The 25,317-nt window shown below is 39.0% G+C and overlaps 2 protein-coding genes across 3 annotated transcripts in view; one reads left to right on the top strand and one right to left on the bottom strand.

Annotated features, from left to right (window-relative positions):
* Positions 1 to 13,576, top strand: part of NT5DC1 (5'-nucleotidase domain containing 1) — a 112,315-nt gene extending 98,739 nt beyond the window's left edge. For both annotated transcript variants that reach the window (XM_027551160.1, XM_027551159.1), the window contains exons 11-12: positions 2,468 to 2,636; positions 11,791 to 13,576. In XM_027551160.1, the coding sequence (XP_027406961.1) occupies positions 2,468 to 2,636; positions 11,791 to 11,906 (285 nt within the window). In that variant the 3' untranslated portion in view covers positions 11,907 to 13,576. The remainder of the gene's footprint in view (positions 1 to 2,467; positions 2,637 to 11,790) is intronic.
* Positions 13,577 to 19,760: 6,184 nt separating this feature from the next.
* Positions 19,761 to 23,746, bottom strand: TSPYL4 (TSPY like 4). Its single transcript, XM_027551157.1, has one exon. The coding sequence runs from the start codon at positions 23,638 to 23,640 to the stop codon at positions 22,396 to 22,398; it is 1,245 nt and encodes a 414-aa protein (XP_027406958.1). The 5' UTR covers positions 23,641 to 23,746; the 3' UTR covers positions 19,761 to 22,395.
* Between the last annotated feature and the right edge of the window lie 1,571 nt (positions 23,747 to 25,317).

Raw genomic sequence — 25,317 nt, 5'->3', positions numbered from 1 at the left:
GCTGATGACAAGGCAGCCAGATCCTGACGTGCTGTAGTTACACTCTGTCTCTTTGGCTTAGCCATGAAAGCCCTTGTGCTCTCTTTCCATGGGTCTAATTTCGGAAATTGGTAGCTCCCATAAACTTACTCCTGAGCCACCCCCAATGAACTTTGAGGGAACGAAAATAAAGTATGTCATCAATCTAGAAAGGGAAAGTCATATATAAAAGCAAAAATAAGCAGGAAAAAAAGATCAGAAAATAAAATGCACTATGCATTCTTCTAAATTCATTCCAGTGGAAGAATCTAAAAAGTCAAAAACCAAAGATCAAATCAAAAAATACCAATAGAAACTATCAAGCCATGGAAAAACGTGGAGGAACCTAAAGTGCATGTTAAGGTGAAAGAAGTGAAAGAAGCTAGTCTGAAAAGGCTGCATACTGTATGCCACTGTGTGACATTCTGGAAAAGACAGAAGTATAGGGACAGGGAAGAGACCAGTGAATGCCCCAGGGCTCAGAGGGGAAGGGGATGAATAAATGGAGCACAGTTGTAACAAACATAACACACTAATTAATACAAATTGTTAATAACAGGAGAGATCGTGTTAGGGGTGGACCAGAGGCAACATATTTAAGAAGTCTCCATACTATCTGCCCTGTTTATCTGTAAACCTAAAAGTGTTCTAAGAAATAAAGACTACTATGTTAGAAGAAAGGAGTCAGGTTTCTATGAGGTTTCCACTGAGTAACATTTAGTGTTCAGCGTGACACTGGGAACTCTGTGAACTATATAGCTCTGTGGACTGAGTTAAGAAGAGTTTTAAAATAACCTTCCAGGAGGTGGACCCTCTAACTTGAGGGATTGTGGAGGAAGTTTCCCTTAAAGAGAAATTTGGTTTCTCTACAATGTAAAGGAAATTTGGTTTCTTTACAATGATTTGAGAATGCACAGACAATGAAAAGAAAGTGAAGACATGGTGGGAATGTTTCCTTCAGCATTATGTAAACAGTAGCTCCATCTTCTGCCATAGACCCCTTTCCTTGCTAATTCATTACAAACACAACATTACATAATGGGCTTTCTGGGATCTCGTTTATAAGAACACTAACCTCATTCATGAGGGCTTCACCTTCATGACCTAAGTGCCTCTTCAAGGCCTCACCTCATAATTACATCATCTTGAGGATTAGAATTTCGACGTACAAATTTTGGAAGGACATGAACATTTAGACAGTAACAGCATCCATAATACGTTGAACCAGAAAGGGTAAACAAGTCTGCTTTCCTCTTTTCAGAGGAATAACATGCAGCCCAGATTACCAAAACTCAGTGTTGGTAGAACCATTATCCACATATAGTCTGTGCAATGTGAGTCATCTCTTCTTAGTCTCATTAGACAAAGACAATGAGCCAAATAAAAGTTACACTATAAGCTTCTCTTTACACCTTGAGAAATTATATTTAAATACACCTTAAATGTATATACAGAAGCACAGATATTTGTATTCCATACTGCTTAGTATGTTTGGTGAAATCCAAATAGATTCTTGGTAAGGAATTTCTAAACAACAGCATCATCTGAAAAACATGTATTTTCATCTTACTTCACAAATTGAGTTCCAGCACAAAGAATCATGAATCTAAAGGCATATTGGGGACTCTCTGATGCTCTAAAACAAAGTTTTCATCCAGAAAGTATGACAAATTTTATAATTCAAATTATATGGGTGTGATGGGATTTTTTTTTCATTCTTAATTTTATACGGCATCTATAAAACACTGAGAAGTATTTCTTGAATAAGTCTTTTATTTAGTCTACATTTTTCCTGTGCCTGCTATGTCCTAGGCACTAGGCCCTAGCGATAAACTAATACATGAGATAGTTCTTCACCTTATATAGTTCATAATCTGTCCAGGGCAAAAAGTAAATAGTATGATAATTACAAGATGGTTTGAAAAGTACTGTATTAGGAATAAACTCAAGAGTGTGAGAAAATGGAGGAGGAGACCTAATCTCACCTAAGTGTGGAAAGTCAAGGAAAACGTCCTAGGTGGTATCCAAACCAGATCCCAAAGGCTGAGAAAGGCGTTCCCAGGCAAAGCCGGGAGAGAGTACTTCAAAGGACTGCTTTGTTGTTTAGTCGTGTCTGACTCTTCCGCAACCCCATGGACTGTAGTCCGCCAGGCTTCTGTCCATGGGATTTCCCAGGTGAGGGTACTGGAGTGGGTTGCCATTTCCTTTTTTAGGGGATCTTCCTGACCCAGGAATCGAACCTGTGTCTCCTACATTGGCAGCTGGACTCTTTACTGCTGAGCCACTGGGGAAGCCCTTAAAGGACTACTGAGCTTTGTTTTACTTTTTATATAGTCTGGCTAAACAACTGAAATTTCTGCAGAGTTTTTCTATTTTGATTTACTTAGTGGTGGGAAAAATGAGGTTGAACACTAATTAATCAGTTTCATTATTCTGTTTCTTGTTTCAGGGATCAAAGGCAAAGCCTCTGAATACATCATCTAAAAAATGGGGCTCTTTTTTTATTGATTCAGTTTCCGGACTGGAAAACAGAGAAGATTCCTTGGTTTATACATGGTCCTGTAAGCGAATAAGTGCTTACAGCACTATTGCAATTCCAAGTATTGAAGCAATAGCAGGTAAGAGGGAAATACTTAAGAGCTTTGCCTGTTACTGTGGACTGAGGAAGAGTTTTAAAATTGAAAAAGACACATGTATCCCAGTGTCCACTGCAGCACTGTTTACAATAGCTAGAACATGGAAGCAACCTAGATGTCCATCAACAGATGAATGGATAAAGAAGTTGTGGTACATATACACAATGGAATATTATTCAGCCATAAAGAAACACATTTGAGTCAGTTCTAATGACGTAGATGAACCTAGAACCTATTACACAGAGTGAAGTTGTTCATTTGCTATTATTTTCTCCCATTCCAGGGGTTGTCTTTTCCCCTTGCTTACAGTTTCCTTTGCTGTGCAAAAGCTTTTAAGTTTAATCAGGTCCTACTTGTTTACTTTTGTTTTTATTTCCATTATTCTAGGAGGTGGACCATAGAGGGGCTTGCTCTGATTTATGTCATCAAGTGTTCTGCCTAGGTTTTCCTCTTAAGAGTTTTATAGTTTCTGGTCTTACATTTATGTCTTTAATCCATTTTGAGTTTATCTTTGTGTATGGTGTTAGGAAGTGTTGTAATTTCATTCTTTTACATGTAGCTGTCCAGTTTTCCCAGCACCATTTATTGAAGAGGCTGTCTTTGCCCCCTCTTATATTCTTGCCTTCTTTGTCAAAAATAAGGTACCCATAGGTGCATGGATTTATTTCTGGACTTTGTATCTTGTTCCATTGGTCTATATTTCTGTTTTTGTGCCAGTACCATACTGTCTTGATGACTAGCTTTGTAATATAATCTGAAATCAGGAAGGTTGATTCCTCCAGCTCCATTCTTCTTTCTCAAGACAACTTTGGCTATTCGGAGTCTTTTGTGTTTCCATATGAATTGTGAAATTTTTTGTTCTAATTTGAAAAAATGCCATTGGCAATTTGATAGGCATTGCATTGAATCTGTAGATTGCATTTGGTAGTATAGTCATTTTCACAGTATTGATTCTTCCTCCCCAGGAATATGGAATCTCTCTCCATCTGTTTATGTCATCTTTGATTTCTTTCATTAGTGTCTTGTAATTTTCTGTGTACAATTCTTTTGTCTCCTTAGGTAAGTTTATTCCTAGATATTTGATTCTTTTTGTTGCAGTGGTGAATGGGATTGATTCCTTAATTTCTCTTTGATTTTTTTCATTGTCTCTTTGATTTTTTCATAGAAAGGCAAGTGATTTCTGTGTATTGATTTTGTATTCTGCAACTTTGCTAAATTCACTGATTAGCTCTAGTAATTTTCTGATACTACCTTTAGGGTTTTCCGTGTACAGTATCATGTCATCTGCAAACAGTGAAATTTTTTTCTTTAAAAGAAGAAAATTTTCCCATGACATATGTAGGTTTCTCTTGGATAACATATAGATATGGCAGTTGAGGTAATTAGGACTTGCCTGTCTGCTGGAACCAACTGCAAATGCTGCACTTTTTTTTTTTTTAATCAGCCTGGAGTCACAGGATAAAGCTAGGGGAAAGTTACCAGGACAGGATGCTAAGGAGGCCCAGTTGGGCGATGCTGACTTTGGGGCCTGCTTTTCTTCCTCTTTGCTAACTCAAGAGAAGGCACCCAAAGGAGTGAGTGGCTTTTTTTGTAGTTTCATGAATGTACAGGGGTAGAAAGTGTGTGTGTAGGCGGGGCGGGGGCGGGTGGCGGTGGTAAGACCTGCCAAAGGAGGGATAGACCTGATAGACTCTCTGAACCCATCTTGAGACCCTGAAGGATGAATTAGAAGTAGGCATTCACAGGAATTAAAGCTCAGCTTTTTTATATATATATATTTTATGGAGAAGGCAATGGCACCCACTCCAGTACTCTTGCCTGGAAAATCCCATGGATGGAAGAGCCTGGTAGGCTGCAGTCCATGACATCGCTAAGAGTCGGACACGACTGAGCGACTTCACTTTCCCTTTTCACTTTCATGCATTGGAGAAGGAAATGGCAACCCACTCCAGTGTTCTTGCCTGGAAAATCCCATGGATGGAGGAGCCTGGAAGGCTGCAGTCCATGGGGTTGCTGAGGGTTGGACACGACTGAGCGACTTCACTTTCACTTTCATGCATTGGAGAAGGAAATGGCAACCCACTCCAGTGTTCTTGCCTGGAGAGTCCCAGGGACAGGGGAGCCTGGTGGGCTGCCGTCTCAGGGGTCGCACAGAGTCGGACATGACTGAAGCGATTTAGCAGCAGCAGCAGCAGCAGCAGCAAACCTTTTTTGGTTATGGTTTAACCATCCAATACATCTGTTCTCGGTTCTTCTTTTTCTTGCCCTTTGTGGGATTTTCCTTCTCTGATCTCTTTCTCCTTCTCTTTTCAAAGAGAACTTTAAATCCTTCACTTCCCAGTCATACAGGACAACTTAGCAAGTGATTCCTGTTTCTTGAGTATGCATCTACACCCTGTAGGTTATTCTTACCTTTGACTAATAATGGTTAATTCAGACACTTACTCCAGGACCAATACAATGCTTTCTCTAAAGAGATTTTGGTGACTGAGATTTTCTTTCATCTCATTACATTTTCACGTACACTTTGAAGCTCAACTTTAAATCATTCTTCTTTTGAGGCAGATAACATCTTTTAGGACTCAAATTATTAAAAAAAAAAAAAAACAATTTATATAGTGTTCAGCATGTAATGAAAAAATAGCCAGGTGTGCAAGGATATGAGACTACACTAACAGAAGTAACCAAGGATAGAAAAGAAAGGAATGAGAAATTTGGTAGATATATAAAAACTTGGGAAAATGGAAATTCTTATTAAAAAGTCAAAATTAAGAACTGAATGGATGGGTTTAACAGAAGAGTGGCCACAGGAAAAGTGCACTGGTATCCTGGAAAATCAGCCAAAAAAAAAAAAAAAAAACCCACAATAAATCCTGAAGAGGAAAAAGCATGGGAGATACAAGCAGAGGGACTATGAGACACAGGAGATAGAATGAGGAGTAAGATTCCTGTCATTAGAATCTTAGGCGATGAGAGAATAAGCCAAAAGCAGTAGCTATAGACTTTCCAAAAATGATGAAAACAAATAAGCCAAAGGTTTAAGAAGCCCAAAGAACTGAAACACAGTACATAAAAGGAAATCCCGAAGTTAACTGCTAAAGACCACATAATTAAGAAATACTAAAAGCAGTCAGAGAATAAAGACAGATTGATTTCAAAGGAGTACTTCAACAAAAGAGAAACAAAAGCCAAAAGACCGTAAAGTGATATCTTTAAATTGCTGGAAGAAAATGATTGTCACCCTTGATAGAATTCTATACCCATTAAAAATATCATTAAATGATAAAAAAAAGTGTAGACAGAAATGGAGCTTCCCTGGGGGCTTAACGGTAAAGTGTCTGCCTGCAATGCGGGAGACATGGGTTCGATCCCTGGGTCAGGAAGATCCCATGGAGAAGGAAATGGCAACCCACTCCAGTACTCTTGCCTGGAAAATTCCATGGACTGAGGAGCCTTGGTAGCCTACAGTCCATGGGGTCACAAAGAGTCGGACACGACTGTGCGACTTCAGTTTCAGACAGAAATGGAGAAAGTGTATCTCCAGAAGACGTGCACTGTGGAAGACACTAAAGGGTATTGTTGCCCATGCAAAAGTAAAAACGGTCCGTATTGGAAGACGAGAAACCCAAGAATAAATGAATGTACAGCAACAAAAGGACATGTGAATAAATGGGAACTGTAAATATGTGAGTATTTACAGTTAGAAATGATTTTTTTTTAATCCTATGAGGTTTGAATAAGGAAAGAATTTTAAGACCTGACACCAAGGGCATATAAATCTCATAGTAGAGTGTTCTAACATATATGGCAAAGGATGAGAGCTATTAAACCAAAAATGCATATCATAGTCTCTAATAAGATATTAACTATGAAAAGAAATATAATTATACACGTACTGATCTAATTATGTAAAATAATTTTAAAACTCCAAAAAAAATTAAAATGGGGACAAAAAGATGCAGAAAGTTTGAATATCAAAAGATGGAAAGAGACAATACCATGTTTATTGTCGTTCAATCAGTAAGATGTGTCTGACTCTTTGCAACCCCATGGACTGCAACATGCCAGACTTCCCTCTCTCGCAGTTTCCTGGAGTTTGCTCAGATTCATGTCCACTGAGTGGGTGTTGCTATCTAACCATCTCTTCCTCTGCCACCCACTTCTCCAGTACCATGTTAATGGTAACCAAAAGAAAATTAAGAGTTAGCTCTGTTAATGTGAAGGGGATAAAAAAAATCCATTATTAACATGAAAGAGCATCACTTCATAATAATTTCATCCTCTCTTCATAATAGTAAATTCACCCTCTCTTCTCTCAGGTCAGAACTTAATCCCTCCCTGTTTTCTCAGTACCAAGAAACTGCTGAAAAATCCACTCTGCTTTACAGAGGGGTATATTTCTGCGTTTCCTTGCAGAGTTTGGCAAGCAGCTTGAGCCCACAGTTCAGTTCTCCACACCTTCCTCTATTTTAGGCTACAGCCCAATTTTTTGTCTCTGTAGCCCCTCAAGACTGCCAAAATCTCTTCTGGTTTTCCTGCTGCTGGTAACTGCCCCTTCCACGCCTCCACCCAGAATTCAGGTGCCTGAAGGGAAAAGCTGTGGCAGAATGTTCACTCACTTCACTGCTGCTTTCTCCTTTCCAAGAATTGTGTGTCCTTGGGTCTTAGTAGTTTCTTCAATTCTCCAATGACTTCACTCTGACGTTTTTATTTTATCTAGCTCTTCTAGTTGGTATCAGCTCCAGTTCAGATGTGGTTTTCCTTGAATCTCAGATTCTTCTTCCTTAAACTGGGTGTATACCACCCTCACAGGACAGATGTGAAAGTAAAGCAAGATATTTTTCTGATGTTTAGTAGTGGGATGATAGTGATGACTAAGACGTGTGGCCTTCCAAAAAGTCCATCTTCTACATCAGTATCCAAATCCAATATGTCAATACATCTTACTTGCTGAAATACTCATTTTTCACTAGTTTCAAAAGCATTTTTTTTTTCATTTTGCTCCATGCTTACACACATAAAATTAAAGAATATGTTTCTTTCTTTTACATACAATTTTCTTATTGAAGAAATGGACCTTGTAACATGAAGGGAGGGACTGGCCCAGAATTACACTGTCATTTTCAGTTTTTATATTTCACTTTCTTTCCTTCACAGTGACTCAAATTTATAGTGAGAGTAGGATTTTATGATAATGGAAGTCAATGAATTATTCTAAAGTACTTGAATTATTCTAAAAACTGTTCAATGGGATATGGTTCTGAAAGAGTAAGAGACTTAAAGAAAAGTGACTCTCCATTATTCTAGGATTTAAATATTTCTCAAAAAAAAAGGGAAAATAATCCCTGTCTTCTAGGGTGATCACTTCTCCTTAAAGAAGCAATAATAACATCAGTGTCTCCCATTTTCATTTTCCCAAACTTTCCTTCCTCAGCACCCTGAAAGAGAACTTGGCAGAGCCTTTGTCTTCTGACTTTTTTTAGGAGAAAATACTTAGTTGGACTCACCAGTAGTCAAACAAAGCCAAACAAGTAGATTGTTTTTGTGGAGAAAGAATGAGAGTTGGTATATTACATTCAGTATTGATTTTGATGCCTAAGACATTTCCTGAAAAGGCAAAGTATTAGTTTCTCTTTAACTTAGCACTCATTGCTTATGATCACATTCTCATAAGGAAATCCTCTCGCATAGAACTTGAAATTATTTCAGTAACATATTCAGTAAATTTGGATAGGACTGTGTAATCTACCTGCAAGTACAAAAAAAAAAAAAAATGGCTGAAAGGAAAACAGTATGATGGTCATGGCTTTTAAAATCTTTATATAAATGTTATCCTGTCAATATCTTTAAAAAAAGTCACAAGAGTTGTTGTATTTCTGTGTTTCATTATTTTACACTGAACTTACTGTTTATGAATATTCATTTTGGTTCAGTTCATATAATTATTAGATAATGTGGTTGATATTATAGTATATTCAGTACACAGTTTAATAGAAAATTACTGTGGTAAACAAGAATTTGGTTCTTTGTCTATCATTCTCTTTTCTTCCAAACAGCACCCAACAGTGATTTTCCTAAGACAGATGCAAATATCTCCCTCTTGGTGAACCCCAATCTGGACATCCTTTTTTTTAACGGAATAGTCATCTGACCTCAGTTTGGCTATTCCATACCCAGTTTCTTAACCTTAGTAGACTTTCTGCTTCCTGTGCTACCTGGAAGACAGAATAACATTCTGTTTTAAAGGAGATAGGGAATGAAAAACCTGATACTCCCCATCATCGCTTGAAACCTTCCTGAATTCATGTAATGTTTCTTTGCATGCTTAGTCATGTCCGACTCTTTGCGACCCCATGATTGTAGCCCACCAGGCTTCTCCGTCCATGGAATTTTCCAGGCAAAAATACTGGAGTGGGTAGCCATTCCCTTCTCCGGGGGATCTTCCTGACCCAGGGATCGAACCAAGGTTTCTTGTATTGCAGGTGAATTCTTTACTATCTGAGTCACCAGGGAAAGTTTCTTTATTCGTCTGTTTTCTGTTAGATGTGATTCTCTCATTGACATTTAAATGCGTCAGTCAGTTCAGTCACTCATTTGTGTCTGACTTTTTGTGACCCCATGAACCACAGCACGCCAGGCCTCCCTGTCCATCACCAACTTCCAGAGTCCACCCAAACCCATGTCCATTGAGTCGGTGATGCCATCCCATCTCATCCTCTGTCGTCCCCTTCTCCGCCCACCCTCAATCTTGCCCAGCATCAGGGTCTTTCCAAATGAGTCAGCTCTTCGCATCAGGTGGCAGCCAAAGTATTGGAGTTTCAGCTTAAACATCAGTCCTTCCAGTGAACACCCAGGACTGATTTCCTTTAGGATGGACTGGTTGGATCTCCTTGCAGTCCAAGGCACTCTCAAGAGTCTTCTCCAACACCACAGTTCAAAAGCATCAATTCTTCGGTGCTCAGCTTTCTTTATAATCCAACTCTAACATTCATATATGACCACTGGAAAAACCATAGCCTTGACTAGATGGACCTTTGTTGGCAAAGAAATGTCTCTGCTTTTTAATATGCTGTCTAGGTTGGTCATAACTTTCCTTCCAAGGAGTAAGCGTCTTTTAATTTCATGGCTGCAGTCGCCATCTGCAGTGATTTTGGAGCCCCCGAAAATAAAAATCAGCCACTGTTTCCACTGTTTCCCCATCTATTTGCCATGAAGTGATGGGACCACATGCCATGATCTTAGTTTTCTGAATGTTGAGCTTTAAGCCAACTTTTTCACTCTCCTCTTTCATTTTCATCAAGAGGCTCTTTAGTTCTTCTTCACTTTCTGCCATAAGGGTGGTGTCATCTGCATATCTGAGGTTATTGATATTTCTCCTGGCAGTCTTGATTCCAGCTTGTGCTTCCTCCAGCCCAGGGTTTCTCATGACATACTCTGCATATAATTTAAATAAGCAGGGTGACAATATACAGCCTTGACGTACTCCTTTTCCTATTTGGAAACAATCTGTTCCACGTCCAGTTCTAACTGTTGCTTCCTGACCTGCATATAGGTTTCTCAAGGGGCAGGTCAGGTGGTTTGGTATTCCCATCTCTTTCAGAATTTCTTAGAAGCATTTTTTATAGATATTATAAAAGTTTGCAGTATATATTACTGCAATGTTTGTTTTATAAGTGTTTTGATAATGTAATCATTTTAACCTTTTAATAATAGCTACCTTTACTTTAGGAAATGTATAGAAAAGACAGAGAAAGAGGTAGTTGGGTCACCTCTTAGCCTGTATCATTTTGGTGGCTTACAAGAAGTCCAGAACCTCAGGTGCACTATTTTTGAAACTCAGTTTTATCAATTTTATTTCCAGTGCTTTTTAATGAGCCTTTTTAATGGCTGAAAATATGCTCCGGCTAACTTGAAGCAGTGAAGACCAGTGAAATTCACTAATACTGAAAAATATTGAATGTTTTTCTATTCAAAGTAATCTTAGTTTTCTCTGACCTCAGAAAGGCAGTGTTCCTTCTTCGCAATTTTCAGCACTAGTTTTTTCCTCGTAAGGATTAACTGTTTGGGTCTTAATGATTCTTACTGGCATTTAAAATATAATTTTTATTTTAGTATCATTTTCAGAACACTCAGTACTACCAAATGATGTTTTACCTGTAAAATTTGTGAAATAAGGATTACTAACCAGTATCTGCATGTGGAATGAATAATCATTACATGACGTAGGTCTTAATGTTTCACTTGTAATATTTATGGTAATGGTTCTTTGAAGAAACTTAGGAAGAATATATCTGAAGGCTAGCTTTTGAGATATTTATATGAAAATGTCACAATGTCCCACAATCGAGAAAGTACGAATTTTATGTTCTCTCCACACATTCCTCTTGTGGCTGTGTGTGTGTGCGATGCTTATCGTATGGAAAAGTTGCCATATTGTGCATATTGGAATTAGTTAGCTAAGCATTCAAAGATTATTGTTCATAACTCTCTTACTGTTCAGGGCTATGAAGATTATTGCCTTCCCAAGTGGAGCTAGTGATAAAAAAAACCTGCCTGCCAATGCAGGAGACATAAGAGACCCAGGTTTGATCCCTGGGTTGGGAAGATTCCCTGGAGGATAGCTTTGCAACCCACTCCAGTATTCTTGCCTGGAGTCTCCTATGGACTGAGGAGTCTGGCAGCTTCCAGGGTCCATAGCGTCACAAAGAGTCAGACATGACTCAAGCACCTTAGCACACACACATGCATGAAGATGATTAGTTCTCATTTTCCAGTTACATAAGTTTCTGGATAAAGGCTTAGAGATGTTTAAATTTAAAAAACAAATCAGAGGAGTGTTCCTATTTTGTGTATTTACTTTTGTGTAGAGAGTCAATAAAGGAGTTTATTCACTAGTTAGACCTCTGAATATAATTTGCAATATCTCTAAATGTAATTTGACTTAAATATTACTGTACATTATATAGGAAAAGACATCTACACTGTTCATTCCAGGTGCAACCTATCCTGGTGACAAAAGAAATATTAAAATTATGAAACTCTAAAAACTTTTACTATAAATAACTATCAAATATTGATTTGTTTATATTTATAAAAGGCCTTCTGAGATCTGCAGAATAATTTTTTTTTTTTTCAGAATTACCCCTGGACTACAAATTTACAAGGTTCTCTTCAAATAATTCAAAAACAGCAGGCTATTATCCAAACCCTCCATTGGTCTTATCAAATGCTGGAAAACTGACAGCCAAATAAACTATCTTTACCAAAAAATGAGTGAAAACCATATATGCAGCAAATGTACTGTAAACATGTTAATTCTCAAAAACTACTGTAAAATGTTTTATAGAAACAAAATTATTAATGAAACATGACCAAGAAATTGGTATGTTTTCCATAGGTCTCCTTTCTATAGAGATTGTCTTGATACCCAACGACACTCATTATGTTAAAATCTCAGTATCTTAGAGTTGAAAAGAATCTTATTAATATTTTCTATACTAGTAGTTCTGAAATTAGAATTACCTGGGGCTATATATACGTATATACATACATACATACATATACACATACATATTTACACACTTACCTAGACCAGTGGCCCTCAAAGTGTGGTCCCCAAACCACTAGCATAGCAGCAGATGCAAACTTGATAGAAATGTAAATTTGCACACCCCATCCCGGACCTACAGAATCAGAAAATCTGGGACTGTGACCCAGCAATCTGTGTTTAATTATAGTATGACTCACACCAAAGTTTAAGAACCACTGGCTAGACTATAACCTCCAGACATTGGTTTAATTGATCTGGGGATACAGATGAACATTGACATCTTTAATATGTCCCAGGAAAATGCAGCCAAAATTGAGAATAACTGATCTATACCTGTTGTTTGAATTTACAGTCAAAAACACCAAGTCTAGTAAGATTAAATTATTATTCCAAACTATCAGATTTTATGCTATTTTCCTAATTTCCCAAACAAGGAGATAGACATGATGTCTTCTGAGACCTCGCAGCCATAATGGGACCTGGATGATAGAAGAAGCCAACTGTTTGAGCCTCCAGTGTTAATCATTAGGGTTTAATTTTTTTTTTCCCTCCCTAATGTTTTCTTCATTTTCCTCCCTAATGTCTACTTCACTTTTCATTCACTTTAAGTCGTGTATTCTCAGTGGGGCAAAAATTGGTTCTTGGTGTAAAAAAAATCTTAATGCAGTGGATTATGGTTCTCCATATCTTTATTCTACACAATAAAATCTTATTCCTTAGTAAATTCTCTCATTAGGGAGAAATGTAATTTAAAGCTAAATTTATTAATTAAATATATTTTTTCTTCTAGGGCAAGGGGCAGTGGTAATGAAAAAAGAGGTTGAAAAAAGTTATTTTTAAAAGGTTTTATAGATGTATTGCAGTCCAGGATTATTGTGTTCTATGTGCTATGTGTAGTCATATTAATAGCGGTTTGTTGCAAGATGTTTGGACCCAGATAATGTTTACAGTATAAATTCCTGGCTACTCTTTATGCTGTAATTTCACTCTGTCCATCATGGACAGAATCAGAAAACACTGGTCACCATCATTTTACTTGGTTTGTAGCCAAGAGTTTAACATGTTGATAGATGCAATGAAAAGATAAATATTTTGTTAAATTTTTAAATGCTCAAATAATCCCCAATATATTGTGGGATTGAGTATCTCAGGGTAGGTAAACAGTTACTGAATTTTTTTCTCTCAAAGTTAGTAGCTTTCTTCAGTATCTGTTAATAAATGTTAATGTCTTTGAAATTTATTTCCAAAATCTCATTGGAATATAATAAAGAGCATGCACAATCAAGCTTAGGGCTCAAGGAAAGATGCTGTTTTCATGTATACTTTCATGGATACCTTTGATTTCTTTTAAAAATAAAGCTATTTTTCCTTATGCATGTTTATTTTGTCAATGGCAAAGAATAATATATCTTTAAATACTTCTAAACTGCTATTATTAATATGAAAAATGAGAACCTCCGAGTAAGTTAATTTCATTCTTTTAGCCACTGAGGAGTGGAAGAAATTCATTCAAGTCAGAAGTTCTGGTGCTCCTGTCAGCAGTACCTACCTAAGAAATCTGAACAAGTTACCACCTTTCAGTTTTTTCCATTTGTCAAAAGAAAATTAAAGTTTATATCCAAGTTTCCCCCCACTTTACTAGCAGAGCAGTCAGTGCTTCTAATGAATGATCTGTTGAATTGTATTTAAACTTTTAAAATTATTATTTGTTTCTAAAAAGTGCCAGAAAAATAATCATCAAAAATTTTAAAGACAATATTGGAGAACAAAAGCTGTATATTCAATAATAAAGTTACATGAAGTAAAAAAGCAAGAAAATTGTGTAAATGGACAAAGGACTTAAGTTTAATATTAGCACACAGGCCTATGAACCCACCATCACCCAATACCAAAAACAGACAAAGACACTACCAAAAATGAAAATTACAAGACAATATCTTTGACAAATATAGATGCAAAAATTCTCAACAAAATATTAGCAAACCAAATCCAACAACAGAAAAAAGATCATATGCTTCGGCCAAGCTGGTTTCATCCTAGGGTCACAAGGATGGTTCAATGTATGTAAAACAATCAATATGATATACCACATCAACAAAAAGACAAAAACCACATGATCATCTTAACAGATGCGGAAAAAGCATTTGATAAAATTCAGCATCCACTTAAGATAAAAATTCTTTAATAAAGTGGATATAGAGGGGACATATCTCAACATAATAAAAACTACTTATTACAAACTCAAAACCAATATAATGTGAAAAACCAAAAGCTTTCCCACTAAAATCTGGAATCAGGCAAGGATGCCCACTCACCATTTCTATTCAACACAGTATTGGAAGTCCTAGGAACAGTAATCAGACAAGAAAATAAAATGTTTTCAAATTGGTAGTGAAGAAGTAAAACTCATTACATACAGATGACTATTACTAGAGTCTTCTATACATTGAACTACTATCTATATACTGGAAACCCTAAAGTCTCCACAGAAAAACTATAGGAGCTGATAAACTAATTCAGCAAAATATCAAGCTACAAGGTTAACATACAGAAATTGGTTGCATTTCTTTTTTTTTTTTTTTCTAATTTTATTTTATTTTTAAACTTTACATAATTGTATTAGTTTTGCCAAATATCAAAATGAATCCGCCACAGGTATACATGTGTTCCCCATCCTGAACCCGCCTCCCTCCTCCCTCCCATACCATCCCTCTGGGTCGTCCCAGTGCACCAGCCCCAAGCATCCAGTATCGTGCATCGAACCTGGACTGGCAACTCGTTTCTTACATGATATTTTACATGTTTCAATGTCATTCTCCCAAATCTTCCCACCCTCTCCCTCTCCCTCTCCCACAGAGTCCATAAGACTGTTCTATACATCAGTGTCTCTTTTGCTGTCTCGTACACCAGGTTATTGTTACCATCTTTCTAAATTCCATATATATGCATTAGTATACTGTATTTATGTTTTTCCTTCTGGCTTACTTCACTCTGTATAATAGGCTCCAGTTTCATCCACCTCATTAGAACTGATTCAAATGTATTCTTTTTAATGGCTGAGTAATACTCCATTGTGTATATGTACCACAGCTTGCTTATCCATTCATCTGCTGATGGACATCTAGGTTGCTTCCATGTCCTGGCTATTATAAACAGTGCTGCGATGAACATTGGGGTACACGTGTCTCTTTCCCTTCTGGTTTCCTCAGTGTGTATGCCCAGCAGTGGGATTGCTGGATCATAAGGCAGTTCTATTCCCAGTTTTTTAAGGAATCTCCACACTGTTCTCCATCATGGCTGTACTAGTTTGCATTCCCACCAACAGTGTAAGAGGGTTCCCTTTTCTCCACACCCTCTCCAGCATTTATTATTTGTAGTCTTTTGGATCGCAGCCATTCTGACTGGTGTGAAATGGTACCTCATAGTGGTTTTGATTTGCATTTCTCTGATAATGAGTGATGTTGAGCATCTTTTCATGTGTTTGTTAGCCATCTTTACACTAACAAAGGGAATGTAAACAATCCCCTTTAAAATCACATCAAAAAAAACAAAAACCTATAAAATCTGACAAGGTGAAAGATAAGCTGAGAGTTACATTAAGAAAACTGGCAATTCACAGAAATGGAAATACATCTCATGCTCGGGTTGAAAGAATATTGTTAAAAGGGTCATACTACCCAAAGCAATCTACACATTTAATGTGATCCCTGTCAAGTTACCCATGACACTTTCCAGAAAACTAGAATAATCCTAAAGTTTATATGGAATCATAAAAGACCCAGAGTTGCCAAAGCAATCCTGAATAAAAAGAACAAAGCAGGAGGCATAAGCCTCGCAGATGTCAGACAATACTACAAAGCTGCTGTAATCAAAGCAGCATGCTGTCGTGCTATTTATACTGTTTTGATTACAGTAGCTTTGTAGCTTTTGGCACACACATGGAGCAGTGGAACAGAATAGAGACAGCCCAGAAATCTACGCATCTAAGGTCGATAAATCTTTGACAAAGGAGGCAGGGATACACAATGGGTAAAAAAACGGGTTGATGGGAAGGGTTGATGGGAAAGTTAGATAGCCACATGTAATCAGTGAAGTTAGAATACACCCTCTTCACACCAAACACAACCTCAAAAGGACAAACATGACACAATAAAACTAAAAGAATACAGGCAAAACGTTCTGACATAAATCATACCAATTCTTTCTTGGGTCATTCTAAGGCAATGGAAATAAAAACAAATGGGACCTAATGAAACATACAGGCTTTTTACACAGCAAAGGAAATCATAAGCAAAACAAAAACACAATTCTACAGAATGGGAAAAAATATTTGCAAATGAGACTGGCAAGGACTTACTCTCCAAAATACACAAACAGTTCCAACAACAAAAACCCAACCTAATCAAAAAATAGGTAGAACTAAAGACATTTTCCCAAAGAAATACAGATGACCAATAGGCAAATGAAAAAATGCTCAACATTGGTAATTAGTTCAGTTCAGTTCAGTTGCTCAGTCGTGTCCAACTCTTTGCGGCCCCATGAGTCGCAGCACGCCAGGCCTCCCTGTCCATCACCAACTCCCGGAGTTCACTGAGACTCACGTCCATCAAGTCAGTGATGCCATCCAGCCATCTCATCCTCTGTCATCCCCTTCTCCTCCTGCCCCCAATCCCTCCCAGCATCAGAGTCTTTTCCAATGAGTCAGCTCTTCGCATGAAGTGGCCAAAGTACTGGAGCTTAATTATTAGAGAAATGCAAATCAAAACTACAATGAATTATTACTTCACATTGGTAGGAATGGCCATCATTAAAGTCTACAAACAAATGCTGGAGAGTGTAAAGAAAAGGGAACCCTCTGACACAGTTGGCAGGAATATAAGTTGGTGCAGCCACTACAGAAAACAGTATGGAGGTTCCTTAAAACTAAAAAACAGAATTGCCATATGATACAGCAACCCCACTCCTAGGCATATATCTGGACAAAACTATAATTCAAAAAGATGCACACACCCGTGTTCACAGCAACACTATTTACAATATCCAAGACATGAAAATAACCTAAGCACCCATCAACAGATCAAAGAATAAAGACGATAGGGTGTGTATATATACACACAATGCAATACTACTCAGTCATAAAAAAAAACAATGCCATTTGCATCAACACGGATGCAACCAGAGATTATCATCCTAAATGAACCAAGTCAGAAAGACAACTATCATATGATATCACTTATATGTGGAATCTAAAATATGACAAGATGAACATCTACAAAACCCACATAGAAAACAGAACTGCAATTGCCAAGAGATGGGGATGTGGGGTTGCAAATTATTATACATAGAATGAATTAGCAACAAAGTCCTACTATTCACAAGGAACTGTATTCAATATCCTGTGATAAACCATAATGGAAAGAATATAAAAAAAGGATGTATATATATATAACTGAGTCACATTGCTATCAGCAGAAATGAAATACACAATTTTTAAAATTTGTTATGTCATTTTGTTGCACTTATTCCCTTTGATGAACTGTTAATTTCATTTATGCACCAAACATCATTATTACATATGTAAGTTCAGAAGTGTTTTAATCTAACTATGGAATCTTAATTGATAAAAATCTCTTCAAAGACCATCATGAAGGCATTAAGAATAACCTTCCATTTAATACTCACATAATAGGGTTTTTGTTTTATGCTGAATTTAATACAGATGTCTGTGATATAGTGGAAGTTACCCTAGCTTGAAATCAAACAATTTAAGTTTGAGATTTGCATCTTAGGCAATTTAGTTCAATTTTCTGAGCTGTTTTCTCAGCTACTTAAAAGGGAATAGTAAAACTTTCAGAATTATGACAGTAACCTAAGAACAACATTTAAGTACCTGCTGTTAGATCTCTGGACTGTCAAACCAAGGGATGTGTATCTGATGCAAAATCAGATATTGAAGGCTTAAACTGTAACTCTATGAGACCAGGAACTCAATAATTAGGAATACTGGTCATTTTGAGGGGATTGTTTTTAATGATGAAAACTACTGATGTACTCATGTACTACATCAGAAAGCAGAAACAAAAGCAGCAGCCGGAGTGATGTGGAAGAGGAGCCCGCCTGAATAAGGAAGGTCAGAGAAAATCTTGTGGGTATCTGGCCTAAGCTAAATATCCAGAAAAATAGAAAAGGATGCCCGATAATATTCTGTTAATATAGGGACCAAGAAAATTATGAAGTACTCAAAGGATAATGTGGCCAGAGCAGACCACAAATGGTCATGCTTCCTTGGAGAAAAGGATGAGAGAAAGTCTTAACTGGTTTGGAGATCTGATTTAAGACTTTGGGTTCCAGAACAGAGGAATAAAAACAAAAAGGCAATGCAAAGAAATGGAGCAGGGTTATTTGAGTTAACCAATTGTGTAGTAAGTGAATCCAAGAAAATGCTGAGTCTAATTTTATTGGACTAAAAAGAACAGAAACCATGTTAATCTGTGACAAATGAGTAGCACCAGCCTACTAGAAAAACGAATACTCTTGGTTAGACTGAAGCTGATAATAAACCAACAAAAATGACGTTTTCTGATTATATCCAAAATAGGATAAAAAGATAATGCTTGAAACAGATGGTTGACAATGCAGAAAGTAATCACTGAATTGAAAAGGTGAAATGAACATAGTATGGGGAAGTTGAGTATAAAACTTATAAAGGAAAACTTTGCTAATACTTAAAAGTTCTCCAGGTCTAGAATACACTTCAGCAAATAAAGCTTGCAAATAAGAACTGCATCAAGAGTCAGCAAGTCTGGTTTACCTGTAGGTTTAATCAACAATCTCTAATTCAAATCAGTAATTTGGGGCCATTTATGTCAAAATTTTGTTTAGATGGTTAAAAACATTCAGTGATTCACTTATGCAGACCTTGTAGTATTCGTTGCTCTCTGCTTCAGAGAATGCAGAAGTATTTATCTCCCAAAGCTTCATGTAATAGATGCTGAAAAGCAAGACATTACTGGTAACTGACACTGTGATGTCTGGTATCATTTGCTTCAAGACATTATATTTTATTTTTTCTTTCTTTTTAGAGCACCACACTATTGTAGGAAAAGAATTTAAGTAGTACTTAGAGAATATCCAATGATTAAGTCTTCCAAAAGTCTATCTTAAGCTCATCAAGTAAAGAATGAGCCAAAGATGGGACATAGTTAACATAAATTTAAGTAAAAAAAAATGACTGTGCAATAGAAAACAGTTCTCCACTGAAAATAGTATTTTAGGTAAGTGACAAAAATCAATACACAGCAGTTCAATTACCACCAAAAACTATGCTGACTGTATAGGAAATATATTTATGAATAAGCATTTGGGCTTTTTTTTTTTTAATTTTATTTTATTTTTAAAATTTACATAATTGTATTAGTTTTGGCAAATATCAAAATGAATCCGCCACAGGTATACATGAGCTCCCCATCCTGAACCCTCCATTTTCCAAGCAAAAATTCTTGGAAGGTGCACTATTGCCTTTTTTAAAGGTTCAACACGATACTGTAACAACTTGATAACTTTAATGATTTTCCAACCATTTATTAGCCTAGACAAAACAGACAGAGCATTATTTATTTTTATTTTTGGTGAAAACAAGGAACAGCAGAGTAACAGATTAATTTTTCCTTTTGAACACACAGGAGAAGACTAAAGTACTATCTTTGTTTAGTTTGACAGAACAATTCTACAAGTTAGGAACATAAGATGTCAAGTACAACAGTTATTACTAGACCAAGAAATATCAAGACGACAAAGTTATGTTTTTCTGTTTGAGAATACTTTCACAAGACAGCAACAATCTGCACAATTTCAAAGATCATATTCAAATTATATTTCTAAGAATAGAGCTATATAAGGAGAGAGACCAGAGCAAGCTGATATATTTGTGAGTAGTCACAAAAGTTTTCATACTGCACAGGAAACGAGCTTGATATTTTTGCACACATTCTCAATTATAAGCAAATAGCAGGCTGTAAATGTCAATTTTGCCAGCAAGCAAATATGGAGAAAAGAATAGGACTTTACTCAGTGAAATAAGGAGCATATACCATTAATTGTCCACATATGCTAGAATACAAAACATTCAGACTTGTATTTGAGTACAAAAATCTACTGGTGAATCCAAGGAGTCAGGAAAAACTGAAGAGAAAACCTAGCATCTGCAAGCATCATCTTAAAGCATCAAACGCTTTCATTCTCCCACCTCTCCTGGGAAAAACCACAGGTGTCTCTCCTTTTACTGCTGACCCTGCAGGAAACTCATTTGGTTTCCTGGGCCTTCAGTTTCTACAGCCTAGGACACCCTCCCCACGGCTCTGTACAGACATCCTATGGGGCAGACTTCACACATCCCCTTACCTCCAATGAGGGAGTCTCAGCAGCTCCCACAAGGAGACTGCAGCCTGTTCCCTCATTTACTAGGTCAGAAGCAGGGAAGGAAATGCAGAAGCTGTGGACTAAGAGCCAAGAAGGCCAAGGTGATACGATACAGGCCCGTGGGAATTCAGGGGAAAAAAACAGTCCAGAGGACAGGAGTGACCCTCAAAACGCTGCCTTGGTTATTTCTAAGTGGTACGAGGCCCTTCAAAAAATTTCCAAGCTTAGAAAGGTGGAGTGAAACTAAGTTTTTATTACCTTGGATCACAGCCTGCTCTGGGTCTGTCGTGAAGCCCTTCTGTGATCTCCCCTCAGCTTCTCAAGCTAAGGCTCAAGAAAACACCCAGGTTTTGGTAAATGGATAAGGAAGAGTATGGGGCTGTCAAAGTGGGCCCCAAAGAACAATGTCCATAAGCTGGCAATTCACCCTACAGGGTTCCCTTTAAAATGTTTAGACTTTACTCAAGGAAGTGGGGTGGACACATGAGGGCAGAAGAGGGCAGTAAGAAAGCTGGAGTCCAACGCACAGTATCTTTCTCCTGGACACAATCAAAGGGAAAGCAAAGTAAACAAAAAGCCTACTTTGCCAGTTTTGTTTTCTCAGCTGTAACTGTTTTATGAGAAGGAGGAAGAGAAAAGGAGGAAAGCAGGAAAGTGAGAGAGAGAAAGATATATAACAGGCCCCAAAGACCAGAAATACCTCTTCCTTGGTGGCCCCATCCTGGCAACTTTGTCATGTTTAGAATGGGTGCAGAAGGGGACACCTAGATTAATGGTGGTTTGTTGGCTAGAGCTCAAAAAGGCTAACTGCTGGAAAGGACCTCCCACCAGCTTTGCTTTAGGCACTGTGATATTATGACTGCCCAACCTGCCTGACAGCCAAGCAGTTTCCAGGTAACCATTTGGCAAGCAAGGGGTGGGTGTTGGGCGGGGGATGGCTCCTGTGTGCTGCCCAGGAGCTTAAGTCTCCAGATAGTTCCTAAAGAGGCAGGGAATGGTGCCTGTGCAAATCTCATCCAGAAGGCTGAGAGCAGGTTTGGGTGGGTATCACAGGGCTTCATACTCACCACCACCTGGTCACAATGCAGAGTGACCAAAGGCATAAGATCAACATAACACAGAAACTTCTCATCTGTTACCTCATTCATGCCTAGTAACCACCCACCCGTCAGCTGCTTATTCTGCAAAATAACCAGCAGGGTAGACAGCATGGACCCAGGAAGACAGTTGAAAACCAGTTACTGGTGGCCTGGACTGTTCAGTTTAGGTGTTGGCTGGCATCATCTCTATCAGCTTCATCCTGCAGCAGTGAAACTCAAAGACTTGGCCACAGAGTACATGGGTATCAGGAGGACAGTCAGCACAAAGTATGACACCCAGCTAAGTAGCTGCAACAGTATATCAAGCTTTCTCGTGGTAGACAACCACTTTAAAAACTGGGAGAAGCCATAGTCAGACAGGGCCCAGAGCATGCAAAAGAAGGCAGTGGGTATCTACAGTATTATGTGCTTGGCATAGAAGCAGTGGAAGGCCATGCACTTGGAACAGTGGAACAGGATGCAGAAGAGCAGGAAGGCCCAGAGGAAGGACAGCATTGGCATATAAGCAACTATCTTGCCACTGAGTTTTGAGAATTTAGAAGGATCAAAGGACAAAATAATCCAGTGTGAAGACAAAGTACAGGGATGACAGCATGCTGTTGGCTAAGCATGGGTCTGAGAGGAGGTGGGTGGTAGGGGAACTTGTGCAGGAGCTTCTCATACAGGGCAGGAGTTAGCCGGATTGGAACCTGAAGGTCCTGGAGCTCTCCACTGGCTGCCTTGCTGGGTCTCGAAGTCCTCTGCGGGGCCCATCACCCATCAGGTAGTATTGGAGAGGATTGGGCCACAGTTCTGCTTTGATAATCTCGGCAATCCTGTCGAATTCTAAAAGGCTGTGGTCTGAGAACCAGTTGAAGAAACTGGGAATAGTGTTGCCTTCCCGGTTCCTGTGGATATGGGACTGAGGATCTTGGCCCCTGTGCCAGCGGATTGGAGTGGAAAGAGACACCACCCGGCCAGAGGATCTGCGCTCATACTCCTTGACAAGCCCCTCGTTTCGGAAGTAGGGGTTGCTCTGAAAGATGAACTTGAATTTGCAGCCTGCTCTGGGGTGTTTAAGCTCCTCCACTTCCAAATTGATCATGTACCTCATCATGTCTTCATCTTGGCCACTGATCATAGGTGACAGCTGCGGGTGGTTGCGAAAGGCAGTGACCCAGAAACCTGGGATATTCTGGATAATGAAACTTCTGCGCTGCATATGGAGCCTCCGCATACGGCCAAACTTGCGCTCCAGCTGAAGGAAAGCTCTGTCAGCCTGGGCATTTACATTTGACAGTTCCTGATCGATGGCCTCCAGCGAATCCATGCAGTTATTGATCTTCGGGGCTCTGGCCCGGGTTTCCTCTTTCGCGCCTCCTACCACCTTTTTTTCCTTCTGTATCACCTTCTTTCCCTCCACCACCTCCTCTGTTACTCCCTCCTTTTCCCCTGCCGCAGAAACAGCGCACTTTTTCGTTGTCATTTCCTTGGCCTTCGCTCTAGGCAACATCTGAGCCGCCAAGCTCCCTGCGCCGCAGGCTTCTAGAGCCTTCTCGATTGCAGGGCTGCGCAGCTCTCTACGCTGACAGCCATTTTCCTGGCTATTGTCGGCTCCCACAGAGGTAGAGGCAGAGGCTGCTTCCAGGCCCTCCGTGGAAGCCGGAGCCTCTTTCTGGCCCGCTTTGGTCGCTACGCGGCCGCGACTCCCAGCAACTCGAATGCGGAGCGCAAGGCCACAGACCGCGGGGTCCTGGGCTGCGCCTCCCTCTGCGGCAGTCTCCAAGCCGCCCTCACCTGTGTCCGCCATCACCGAGGTCGCCTCGGTTTCCTCGCTCTGACACTGCTTGAGGTCCGGATGTCCCGGGGCATGGTCGGGAGTAGCGGGGCCGCAGGTTTTAGCGACAGGGAGGCTGTCGCCCTCATCCAGGCCGCTCATTTTGGCAGAAGTCAGACCTGCAGGAGACCGTCCGCGGTCCTCCGCAGCAGCAGCAGGAGCAGCAGCGACCCGCCCCTCGCACCACCCCTCTTTTCCACAGATGGCTGCTATGGCAACCTGTGACGTCTGGCGGTAGCGTCTTAAAATCGCGCGAGAGTTCGCTGAGCCATCTGATTCTGCATGTCAGTTAAGTGTATTTGATTTTGTTAAGAAATATTATGAATTTTATTAGTCTGGAAGAGTTGGCTTACAGAAATGGACGTAGGCAAACTCAAGCAAGTGAGAACTGTGTGTTAATGTGGATTTCTAAGACTGAATAAACTTCTAAGGTATCTAAACTGCTTTTTTAAAATACTTGAGATGATTTTTTAAAATTCGGAGCAGCTAAAAAGGAAAATTCCTCTTATGCTAAAAAAGACATAATAAAAGATTATTCCAGTAGCCTTACACATTTCAAAGTTTATGTACTTTGGCAAACACCTCTGAAGCAATTGGACAATATTTTCTCTTACCTCTAACTGATGTGAATAGCAAAATGTATTTCCTTACTTAGAAGTGACCCACGCACCTGTAAAAGAGCAAATTCAGCATTTGCGCATTACTGGGAGAAACGTAATCAAAGGGGATTTTAATTGCTAAAAGTTAACCTATTCAGTTCAGTCAGTTCAGTTCAGTGACTCAGCCCTGTCTGACTCTTTGGGACTCCATGGACGCCAGGCTTCCCTGTCCATCACCAACTCCTGGAGCTTACTCAAACTCATGTCCATATAGCTGGTAATGCCATCCAACCATCTCAACCTCTGTCGTCCCTTTCTCCTCCTGCCCTCACCTTGCCCAGCATCAGGGTCTTTTCTCATCAGTCCGTTCTTTTCATCACTTGGCCAAAGTATTGGAGTTTCGGCTTCAGCATCAGTTCTTCCAATGACTATTAGGGCTGACTTCCTTTAGGATTGACTTATTCGATCTCCTTGCAGTCCAAGGGATTCTCAAGAGTCTTCTCCAACACCACAGTTCAAAAGCATCAATGCTTCAAACTCAGCTTTCTTTATGGTCCAACGTTCACATCCGTAATGACTACTAGAAGAACCATAGCTTTGACTAGACGGACATTTGTCAGCAAAGTAATGTCTCTGCTTTTGAATATGTTGTCTAACTTGGTCATAACTTTTCTTCCAAGGAGCAAGTGTCTTTTAATTTCATGGCTGCAATCACCATCTGCAGTGGTTTTGGAGCCCCCCCAAAATAAAGTCTATACACTGTTTCCACTGTTTCCCCATCTATTTACCATGAAGTGATGGGACCACATGCCATGATCTTAGCTTTCTAAATGTTGAGTTTTAAGCCAACTTTTTCACTCTCCTCTTTCATCAAGAGACTCTTTAGTTCTTCTTCGCTTTCTGCCATAAGTGTGGTGTCATCTGCATATCTGAAGTTATTGATCATTCTCCCAGCAATCTTGATTCCAGCTTATACTTCATCCAGCCCAGCATTTCTCATGAGGTACGCAGCATAGAAGTTAAATAAACAGGGTGACAATATACAACCTTGATGTACTCCTTTTCCTATTTGGAACAAGTCTGTTGGTCCATGTCCAGTTCTAACTGTTGCTTCCTGACCTGCATACAGATTTTTCAGGAGGCAGATAAGGTGGTCTAATATTCCCATCTCTTGAACAGT

The sequence above is a fragment of the Bos indicus x Bos taurus genome, chromosome 9 (genome assembly GCF_003369695.1).
Source record: "Bos indicus x Bos taurus breed Angus x Brahman F1 hybrid chromosome 9, Bos_hybrid_MaternalHap_v2.0, whole genome shotgun sequence".
Lineage (NCBI taxonomy): Eukaryota > Metazoa > Chordata > Mammalia > Artiodactyla > Bovidae > Bos > Bos indicus x Bos taurus.
The sequence above is the reverse complement of the archived record's forward strand: the minus strand, read 5'-3'. Positions and strand labels throughout refer to the sequence as shown.

Coding starts and splice junctions, on each gene's coding strand:
- TSPYL4 (XM_027551157.1), bottom strand. CDS start 23,640: ATGAGCGGCCTGGATGAGGGCGACAGCCTCCCTGTCGCTAAAACCTGC.